General features: G+C 22.9%; 1 protein-coding gene across 2 annotated transcripts; it reads left to right on the top strand.

The window, feature by feature from the left end:
- Nucleotides 1-1,615: 1,615 nt before the first annotated feature.
- On the top strand, nucleotides 1,616-4,582 carry LOC112601839. 2 transcript variants are annotated; one of them, XM_025349655.1, is made up of 4 exons: nucleotides 1,616-1,843; nucleotides 2,443-2,692; nucleotides 4,271-4,474; nucleotides 4,540-4,582. In XM_025349655.1, exons 1-3 carry the CDS (start codon nucleotides 1,790-1,792, stop codon nucleotides 4,438-4,440), a joined length of 474 nt encoding a protein of 157 aa, XP_025205440.1. In that variant the 5' UTR covers nucleotides 1,616-1,789; the 3' UTR covers nucleotides 4,441-4,474; nucleotides 4,540-4,582. The 2 variants fall into 2 exon arrangements, with proteins under 2 accessions (XP_025205440.1, XP_025205439.1); XM_025349654.1 differs by lacking the exon at nucleotides 4,540-4,582 and having other exon boundaries at nucleotides 4,271-4,533.
- Nucleotides 4,583-12,104: the final 7,522 nt, after the last annotated feature.

Here is a 12,104-nt window from a genome sequence, read left to right as displayed (position 1 = left end):
TATGAGTTTTAAATCAGTATTTAGAATATTTTATAGTAAATCTAACGCTAATGGTTTTTAATATCAATCTTTGTAATGACAATATTTTATATTTATATTACTATACAATTAATGTTATAATTTAATTGTAGTGTTAATTTTCAATGTTGTTTTTTCTCTTCATTTAAGCAATAAAAATTAGATAATCGAGTTAGTTGTTTTTATTTATTTTATCATAAAATTTTTGTTTTACAATATGTAATTACTACTGTTTATACAAGAGTAAATTCATAATTGATAAATTGTTTAATTGTAATTTTATTTAATGTCAGAAAACACTTTTAAGCGCTTACAGCTGATATTGAATTATAACAAGATATCTTAAACAAATAATATTAACTGCTCTAACAATAAGTATATTTATTATTATAATATTGTCACGTTGCTTAAAACATATAAATTTTAAATTTTATTACATTTTACAATTTAATTTTCTGAAGTTTAAATATTTATTCAAGAGATGGTGCTGCTGGTATTCATATAAAACGAATAAAATACGTTTTTAAAATTTTGAAAATATTATTTAAGCATTTATTTTCTTAATAACTCTATTAAAATATAATGCTCGGTCTTAAAATAAATCTATAAAAGTTTTAATATAAATATAATATGCATAAATTATGTAGTATTCAGAACTCTTCAGATTATATTATTGTATATTTGTTAGATACATTCTTAAATGTTATTTTTATCAAACACGATACGTAATTTTCATAATTTTATTTTAGATAAAATAAATTAATTACATTTGATTGAAAACGGTTTATCGTCGATGACGACAAAAACATAACAATGGTATACACAGTATGATGACATTATTTGCTAACGGCAATGAAAAGTACGCACATACAGTACTGCACTGTTTGAGTGATAAAAATTGTGATGATCTATGTGGTTATAAATGGATTTAATGGCTAAAATTGTTTTATGTATTCCTCTGGCTTCGACAAATCCTATAAGGAGAACGTAGCCCGAATAATGTAAACGTATAAAAAATTTTTCTCAACAATTTGGCATCGAACTCAATGCAAACTTCCTACTTTATTCATTGTATTTAAGGATAATGTATTATATGGTCATACAGGATGTGAGCTGATGAGTGTATATAACAATTTTAAATATTTGAGCACATATCTAAACTTTGAATGAATAGAATATGAATCAATTTAAATTCAATCATGCAACATTTTAAATGAAATCGTGAGTTTAAAGTTTATGAATCTCTGAAGCTTGAATCTTCAGTACATAATTATTAATCAGCATTAATCGGCTTTTTTTTTATATATATTTAAATTTTATTTCAGAATTCTAACATTCAAATTCAACTGTTTGCCAAAAAATAGGTTAACCTTTAAGTATGGCATAGGAGTGCTGTTTCTAGCAACAATCAATTAATTGTTTGTAATTTGTTTTGTTAAAAAAGGTGTATGTTTTGATGCATGATTTCCATTATAATACTCATATTTTTTTTCAATAGAGTTATTCTACCCGTACTTACGTACAATTTACTCAACATGTCGAAGCGGAATCCTAAAAAACTCGATAAACGTACCTACCACATGCCGACGATTATTTTGTTTTTATTCATATAGAGTCGTTGAGCCGAGAACGTTTAAAAAAAAAAAAAAAATAAAAAGTAATTACAAAAAATTAACAAGCAAGTAAAAGTCACAGACAATGCTGTAAATAACCGAATACACACAATCGCAATTGACTACACGAAGTGTCGCGGGAAAACAACATCTTTATAATGGTACAGATTTGGACGATTTTGAGGTTATCTATTGCGATTTTGGCCATCAGCGTGAGTTTTTATACGAATATAATATATTATGTTGTATAATGGTCATAAGCGTAGCGGCACAAATTTAAAATTAACATTGTACTTAGTACGATAAAATATAGTATTAGTCTTGAATGTTTGTATTATACTTTTCATATTTCTGCTAAAAATTCGAAATATTTTCCGATTCTCTTTAGTATTAATAGTTTTTTGACAATAGCCGGTACCAGCCGGTAATCATATAAAGAGACAGACACACGTATCGCATGATTGTCGTTTGTATAAAAAGAAAAAATAATAAAAAATTAATTAACAACTTTTTTTTATTAATACTTGTCGATACACATTGTTCAGTGTAGTACTGAATCATAAATCATAAATTTCTGTTCACTTTTTAGTAAAGTTGATGAATTCGTGACACGTAATTTATAGCTATTTACCGATTTTCGAAATATTTCTTTCGGCATGATATTTATATTTTACATAAATTGAAGTTTTTTTTTTTTTAAATCACTTACGCTAAAAAAAAACTTTCAAAGCTTGTATGAATTCTAGTTTTTGTGTCCAAACATTGTTAACTAGCGTTATATATTTATTTTTATAATTAATTGTTTGGATAGAATTTGCTAGTAGAAGCTGGAAAAGCAACGAAAGACCGGAGAGAAAATTTGGAAATTCGTGCTTCTGTACATAAAAACGCATTAAAAACATATGGGGATGGATTTAAAAAACAGTTTGGTAATTCAATGAACGAAGAGGTCGCTAAACAATTGACTGATATAAATTATATTATTATCGACCATATTATGAAACACGAATCATTCCTAGCGTATTTGCAAAATGTATTTTTGGTATTACGAAAATATGCAGGTAAATAATTTTCATGAGTAAAACTATATTATTTTTAAAATGTTCTATAAGCTGGCATATATTAAGCATAATAATTTTAAATCAAAAAATATTATAAGTGAGAAAATAATGACATGTAGTAAAAATATATACTGTTATACCTAGTTGTTAAAGTATCAAACAAATCGAAACGAGCGTTTTTTCTTTCTTTTTTATCTTAAATACGTAGTAGTATAAACCTTTAACATTATATCTACTTAGATACGTGATTATTAGAATTGAGATATTCATTTAGATATTGTGTGGACCTTTGTATTTTAAATTTTAAAACATTTTTTAAAGCGCAATGTATCATTTCTTATAATAATTTCTTATGAATATAAAAAATATTAATTGGAATATCATAATGATATTGTGTTTAAAAGAAAAAAATACTAAATGTTCAATACGACCGTATAATAAGGTTATATCTCTATTCGTAATGTTTTTTTGCCTATAAAAAATTAAGTTTTAAAAATTAATTTTTATTACTACTCATTTTTATGTGAATTTTATTTTAAATTATGTTTATTTTTCAATCACCAAGCAGTTAATAAGTTAAACTTACAAACGAAATAAATATAAAGAATTTATATTTATGAAATATGAAATAATTTTTTAATATCATAAAGGTAATAGAGAATTTTTTTAATTATCCTGTAACTTTGAAAATTTCAATAACATAGCTCTTTGAACGTAATATATCTTTTTATTTGATTAACAAGAAAATATTTTTTGATTAACAACAACATACAAAAAACATTATGTATGCTGCGAACGTTGTAAACATAAAGTTAAAATTGTTTTCAACAAAGGGAGCATGATTATTATATGTTTTAAATAAAATTAAGCTTTTATAATAATTAATACTAAAACAAGATTTAGATAATATAAATATAAACGGGATGGTTGAAGTATGAAATAACGTTAACAAAGCGTTGACAGTGCTCAGTGTGTGCCGAGAAATGCGGTTGCTGATAGGCAAGTAAGAATCGCTAAGTAACTTTTTTGACGGAATAGGTTTCACTAAACTTCGTTTAGTGGCTGAAGAAATATCAGTAGTGTTTCCTCAATATGGCTTCGTGATTACTTCCGTACAACTGTTTGGAAATAATATTAAACATCATCAAGCCCAATACGAGTTATAGTTTTGGGTTATTGATTTTTTTATATGATGTTTAATAATGAGTTGATACCTTAGTATATTGTAAGCACTAAGCAGGTTGGTTGTTTTTTAAGGATACAATTTGTTGGGGTATTTTTAAGTTGTATGATATTTAAAATATCAATATAGATCATAGAGAGTAGACATGTGATTTACATTTTGGTATATCATATTACCATCTATGATGAAAGTTGCGCATCTCACTGTATCGACCTTAGTGATATTACTGACCATTGGTTGTAGGTATTCGCAATTATTGTTTAATGAATGTTTCGATTCATCATAGGTAATTTATGAAAAAAATAATAATGTTTTGTATGTATTTGTGATTTTTTACATTATATTAAAAACGAATAAATTACCAAAAATACTAATATTAAATATTATGGTTTTAGAGGGACAAATAAAATCAAGATATAAAAAACTTAATAAAATTTATAAAAAATGGAAAAAACAAAACTTTCCGGACCAAAAAAATAAAGCTAACGTTTTAAAAATACAAAATAAACAAGATAAAGAAAACAATGGTTTAGACAAAAAGATTGTGAAGAAATCCAAAAAATAAAAACGGTGATCGAATTAAACTTGTTACATAGGAGGTATAAACAATTTTATTATTTAGTAGTTGAAATTATGCTAATATAATATCTACCATGTATTTTAGGTAAATTTACAGTTATTAAAAATCATATACATATTTTATAAATTGCAGTTTTATTTTACCGCAGATTCTAATAAATTATACAAATTATTATACATTTATATTTATCATTAATAATAAACATATTAATATAGTATTACAAAAACTCTTGGTTTACATTATGCGTTTTTTTTTTTTAAACTAAAATTTGAGTTAACCAGTTAACCTCTTATGCTACTCGTATATTCATTTTGGCACATTATAGATTATGACTTTAAATTTGTATTGTATACTTTTTTTATACTGTTGATGTTTATAAGCCAAAAGATATATTACATTTAAATAAAAATGTATTGAAAATAAATATCCACATTTATTTTGAAAAAAAATTGAAGAAATTTGATACCTAACTGTTTAAAAAAATAATAACAATTTTTTCTTTAATGGTATAAGTTTTATTATATAATTTGAAAATACTAAATGTAGTAACTTTTCAGTATTTAATTTTTATTTTTAGGGTATTTTCAAAATATTTAGACTATTTATAAACTATGAGAATATTTTATACAATAAGTCAGTTTACGCTGTTTTACTATATTGCAATATTGACTTATAAGTTAATAGAAATAAGTTTTAATAGTAATAATTATTATATTATATTATTAAACATAAATATTTTAAAAAAATGTTGTTCAACACGTTGTATTATTTGAATAAAAATGTTTTATAATAATAGTAGAAAAAAAAATATTTTATATTATCTATGGAAATAAAGTGATACACTGTCTCCGCTTAGAATTCTTATTCTTATAAAGAGTTATTATTGAATATAAATTTAAGACATCAAATATTACGATGGAATAAATTATTATAATTAATAATTTGTCATCCATTTTAATTTACTTTTAAATCGAAAAGTACACTTTAAAGTTACTAATGCAGTAGAATGACTTTTAATTTTTTAACATTAAATTGTTCAGCAGATTATATTTTTTGAAAAACTAGCATAAAAAAAAAAAACACGAATAAACATTATTGAAATAAAAAACTTGATGTTTATAATACAGTAATTGCGTTATAATAGTTATAAATTTAAAAATAAAATATATAGTATTTTCATAAGAATACTTATTTTTTTAACAAACTATTAATATTAAAATATTATCTAAAAAAATGTATTATCTTTTTTAATTTGTCAAAGAACTATTATTCTTACTTTTCGTAGTTTTTTTTAAACTTAGAAACTACTCATTGGAATTTTTATTTTTATATCTGTTCTCCAGTATTTATAGATGTATACTATAGATACAAGTATATAACAATAAATTATATTATTGCCATTTCATAGTTAAACATTTAAAATTCTACTCGTGGATAAAACGATTATTCAAAGTCAATGTAATACACAAAGTACATAATATTATTTATACAGATTGATTATAGAAATCATGTGAAGTTCGAAAACTTCTAAATTTGATGATTACAGATCGTACTTGCTCCGCATACTAAGTACTCAATTTGTGATTCGTTATCGCATAACTTACAGAAACATCCGTGTCTGTTGATCGTTCTGTAGAAATAATAAGGATGCGTTCAAAATAGAGGACAAGGTTTCGTTTTCTATAATATCGTAATTATATTATTTTTGATTGTTCTATATAGAATTTTTTTTTATTTTTACGATTTCTCTCGTATTATATTTTATTCCAAAATTAAATTGCATCAAAAACTACTCGCTATATTATTACGCCATCTTATAAAAGCCAAGTTCTATCCTCGACAATAACATCTGTATAGCCTGAAAAATTAAAAAGCAAAATAAATCAGTGCACAAAAAACTCGTTAAAAAATTGCTATTGCTTTAGAACTATCGTTGTATTTCTAAATGTACCGTTTTCTTAGAGTTATTCACTATAATATGTAAGTTATATAAAACTTATTTAAATATTAAAAAAAATTTAAAGTAATTTTTTTCTCTATCTCGTAAAAACCAAAATAGTATTCGTATAAAGAGAACCAAGGTATCTCTTTTTCCTTGTATGCATTTAAAACTTATTCAATATAACATATTTTATCATTTATTATGCAATATAATAGATTAATAAGTAATATTTAAAAAATAAATGAATAAATAAATAACATTTATTAACTTAATAAACATTTGTGATCTAACTTTGATGGTATCTTTCACTTAATAAAATTTTCTTTCAAAGATAGCGAGCTATTAATACATACATAATATGTTACAATAAATATAATTTAACTAATAACTTATTTCAAAAAACTACATTCTGTTTGCACAATTAAACTGAGAGGAAATTACTATTTTCAGGTTTGTAATATGATAAAATTAAGCTTGTGCACAGTTTCGTTAAATAAATGTAATTTTATAACAAGCTTATAGTTAGTTGTGTAGTTTAAGGAAACCTATCAGTTACCTTTAACAGTTTTACCTAACCACAACGCATACACTATTGTACGCGTGCGCATATATTGTTGACAGTTGTACAAGTTGTCTTAGTAGTTGGTTACCAAATAAATGTTCACAGACATACCCTCGAGTACAAAATCTCAAATAAATTTACGGAGTAACTTCTCTGATTTAGAGAATTGTGTTATAGTCACTAAACACATATGATTTGTTTATTGTTAATACGAGTATATATTTCGACACTCATTTAATAATGCGTATTCTCATAACTTCAATGGCTATATGTATCACATATGTAATTACTAAATATATTATAATGTATTTAGAAGTATAAAATTATGCAATAATTAATAATTTAAACTACTGAGTATCATAGTATAACATATAACCATTGTAAATTGTACAATATATTACATGATATGAAATATTTAGCTAATAATTTAGTAGGTATCTTATATCAATTTAATTAGTTTATTGTAAAATGTTTTACTATAATACATTTATACATTATTATGCAGAACATTAAATATATAAATGAAACCACATTTCATGTTAATTTTTTTATTCTACTGATTTAATTTTAAGCCCAGAAAATAAGGCCATTAGCTGTGAATAGGAACAGTAAATTTTTATGTAGGGTTTGTAAGGTTGGATTATGTGTATGTATGTATGTGCGCCATAGATTCGTCACTAAGAACCTGGGTGGTCACCCATCCGAGAGCTTACAATGACGGCCGATGCCGGTCGAATGACTTCAAAACACATTGGTGACTGAAACCAATCACCACGCCTTTTAATTTTTATTGTTTTGTATAAACAATAATAATAATAATATGGAAGATTTGATGAATACTATAATTACAAATTAGGTGAAAAATCTAATGTTTGGCTGCACATTAAAACAGGCAGGTAAGTAAATACCTACCGTTCATTTAAACGATTTTATTAGGTGTCTTGTAAGTTACTGTTATAGGTATGTAAATTTTGAAAGATTTTTAGTGGAGACGATTTTAACAGTCTATACTATTAAATATATTTATGATGTATTTTTTATTATATTCACTTATTAAAGATTAATTTATTTTAATTTTAGCATAATAGTTGGTTTTAGATGAATATAAAATAATTTTTGAAAATATTACATTCATTATATTATTAGTATTTAATTATTATAATAATATTTTATATTTATGCCACATAATTATACCAACTTAGACAACTTAAAGTAATATAACACATTTTTATAAATACAATAAAATATTAAAATTAGGTTCATAGTACAAATCGATTACATATTAAAATTAATTAAAAATGTTCTATTTTTTACTAAAATTCATAATAATATAAATTACATAAATGTTTAGGTTCTCAATATATTTTTTTTTTTTTTTAATTATAAGAAGATAAATAAAATCATTATTTATTGTTTACATAAGTTATTTCATACAAATTTAAACTTAAAATGTATATAAAAATATAATTATAATATTTTTTTTTTAGATTTTATGTTTCTAGTATGAAATATTTATGAGAAGTCTTAAATTAAATTTTCAAAACTAAAATATAATAATATGATAGTAATATAAATACTTGTTGTACAAAGTTTTTATGGTTATTAATTTTCGAGTTAAAACAAAATTAAAAAAAAATATGTAGTGTGAAACAGGTTTAACGTAAAAATTATAATTTTTCTTAATTTTCTTTGTTTTTCCTAATTTAAAAAAAAAGAACCAACAATTTGAAATTTGCTATTCCAAACCGCCTTCAAAATTGGAAATCAAAACATCTTATTTGCTATTTATTATATACATAAATACAAAAAAAAAAAAAAAATCAATACATTCATTGCTCTGCTCAAAATTTAAAAATTTATCTATTAAATCATCTTATTTATTTTTTATTAGATTAAAATTATTATAAAAATAATATAACATAAAACTCATTCATATTTCATATAAACTATAATATTCTTAAATAAAGAATGATACAAAAGTTGAATTTATTTTTTGTATAAATTATAAATATAACAATGTACAAATAACATATTATAATTTATAACAATGCATTACGAAATTATAGAATAATTGCATATATGCATTTCCAAATAAATAAAATTTAGATAGTTATAATATTAACATTATTGCAATATTACTGTAAAAATTATACTAAACTATGTAAAATACTCGATTGTGTTGTATACGCGTTAATGTAGTGAAATTGCCTATACATATCATCGTGATACATGAAGACAATAATTTAATCATATTATAATATTATGTAATTTGGCATTGCAGTATACTTAGACACTAAAAAAAAAATTAATTTTTATAGTTATTCGTATTTATTAATTGACGTACCGGGAATTATGATTTATTTAGTCCAATCGTTTTAAATGGTTTATATTTATTATTAAATAATAGTATAAATAGTATGATTGTATTAACACTAATTTTAACTAATTGATATGACTGTAAAGACAACTATTAAATATTTATTTTTATTAAAAGTAATTACCTGATGTCATTAAAATTGAAGTTGACCAGAAGTTCCTAAACTTTTCCTAGTCATGGCGCTTTTTTAGAACTATAGTTTGCTTAAAGCACCCTTAATAAAATAAACGATTTTTTAAAAAATAAAATAGATAAAATATCGTTGTTTATTTTTAGACCAGAAACATAGTCGGCAACGAGTCGCAGCCGCGGCGCACTTAGGCGCCGTGGAGCACAGTTTAGAACCTCTGAAGTAGACCATTGTCTGAATTAAAATTAATGTTACATCATATAATATATAACTCGATGTTAATACGATTTAATACAATTTACGGATGAGCCATATGTTATCGAATAAATTGTTAAATTTAAATAAATGAGTTTAATATACTAATTTTAATCTAAATTTGAAGTTTTTCAAAAACTGATTTATTGAAAATGCATGATGTCTATATTTTTTGAAAATTTCCCTGGATTTATATGTGGGCTAACATCATTATAGTTATACAAATAAACCAATCCCAATTGATCACAAACAAAAGTTTAGTCATGCTTTTATAGCTAATTACATTATGCATCCAAGCATATTATAGTTATTATAATAATATATTTACTAATATACTATTGATATAATTTCAATTTGTAATGAAATACAACAATCGATACATGAATTATTAATACTGTAAGAATATTTTTTTAGTTTTTAGTAATTCTGTGCATATTAACGAACATTTTTTATACAAATTTATTTTGCACATGAAAAAAGTAATAATTATAAGTGATGTAATTAGATCAGTTAAATCATGTTTGAAAAATCTTGTGTATACAAAATATTTCTTTACTTTTAAATATACAAAATTTAAAACAGTTATTATTTGTATTTTTCGATACAACATATTTTATTATCATATTAATTGATTATTAAATTTAAAATTTTACATTTCTGGTTAATAGCTGTACGATTAGTACAACATGTATAAACAGAATCGTATTTTTCAATTACATATCAGTACGTCATTCGTCATTATATGTAAAAAATACTTCTGCCCCATATGTATGAATTATGATAACCTTATGCTGTGGTAATATATTAACAGAAAATAAAAATAAAAATAATATTTAAAAGTCATGATATTGTAAAACGTGAATGACGGTGTAAACACATAGTTATAAATGTTACACCAACACCAAGAACTATGACCAATTTCCAAATATCTTTTTCTCTTGTCTTATTTATCACGCAGATCTTCAATAAAAATGTTATTACAATAATATGAATGTAGAAAAAAATATAAATGTGTAATGGTAATATAGAGTGTGAAAAAATATGAATTACGTCATATGGCGAGAAGATGATTTGAAGTACGACTATTTAAATTTGCATAAAAATATTGAACAATATTGGTGTAATGGTGTTATATTAGGTAAAATTCAGTATAATATATTATTTGTAACACAATAATTATGTAAAGCTCTTATGCTAATTCGCTTTAAAGATAGCATTTATCAATCACTAATATGTAATAAAATGAAGTTAGAAGAGAAAATTATCAGTTATTATTTCACTTTTCAATGTATTGGCTGGCGAATAATGCTTATTAAATTATGACTGTAGTTTATTAAAATATGAAATATTTGTAATTAAACATGAATATATTTTTTAATTATGTTCATGTTTTTTGCAAATTATAAACAATACATTTATATCTACAGAATATGTATTCATTCAGTTTCAAAAAAAAAAAACGTTGTGTTGGGTATAATGGCTACATACTAAAATTATTATATTATAATAATTATTTAGATATTTGTATAATAATGAAAAATAAACATTTTCCACTAATGTAAATTTCAAAAAATATTATATTAAGTAATTTCAAAATAAAAATATTATCATAAATTATGATATTTCCAATTTATTTTTGGAACAGTCAACAAAGTCATAAAAAGGAAAATATTTATAAATATATATATATATTTGTACGAATTCGATTTATTAAATGGTATAAAAAATAATATAAACAATAATTACATCAATAAATACCTACTTATTTAGGTACTTAAGATAAAATAAAATAATATTAAAATATTAAAGATACTCAATATCGATTTGATATATAATTTTATGATATATTTCATGATATAACATATGTACGGTATTTAATTTAATTATAACATATTATATATTACCATAAATGCTTAAAACTGATCGATGGTAAAATGGCCATATCATTTTGTATTTATCGTCTTGAGGTCTATGAATATAAGTCTATTAAAATAAATCGTATTAAATCTAACAATTAAAATAACCCTAATATATTATACTAGAAAACGTGACCCGAGTTATAAACAAAATTACTAGAACCGTTAAAAGCATGCGAGAAGAATAGAAAACTATATTAAAGTTTTGCAAACAAAATAAATTCGGACTAAAGACGTTTCTGATAGATAAAAAATTTCCCTGATTATAAAGTTTTATAATTAAAATGGTCGGAGTATTAGAAGTTTGTGGTTAATAATAAAACAGTTAAACCATAGAATTGATTATGTTGGATTTTTTGTATGTAACATCGATACGCAATAGCATTTTACTATATATACATTTGAATTATTGCAATAATAAATAAATGAATATACCTAAATAAATCAAATTTAAAGAAAAATAAATG

Source organism: Melanaphis sacchari, unplaced genomic scaffold (genome assembly GCF_002803265.2).
Source record: "Melanaphis sacchari strain LSU unplaced genomic scaffold, SCAv2.0 Contig7_pilon_pilon, whole genome shotgun sequence".
NCBI lineage: Eukaryota > Metazoa > Arthropoda > Insecta > Hemiptera > Aphididae > Melanaphis > Melanaphis sacchari.
This window is presented reverse-complemented; position numbering and strand designations above follow the sequence as displayed.

What these genes read in the sequence shown, in the direction of transcription:
- LOC112601839 (XM_025349655.1), top strand. Translation starts at nt 1,790, where the DNA reads ATGGTACAGATTTGGACGATTTTGAGGTTATCTATTGCGATTTTGGCC. An exon ending in TTGCGATTTTGGCCATCAGC is followed by an intron (nt 1,844 to 2,442) that starts GTGAGTTTTTAT and finishes TTGTTTGGATAG; the next exon opens with AATTTGCTAGTAGAAGCTGG. An exon ending in GGTATTACGAAAATATGCAG is followed by an intron (nt 2,693 to 4,270) that starts GTAAATAATTTT and finishes TTATGGTTTTAG; the next exon opens with AGGGACAAATAAAATCAAGA.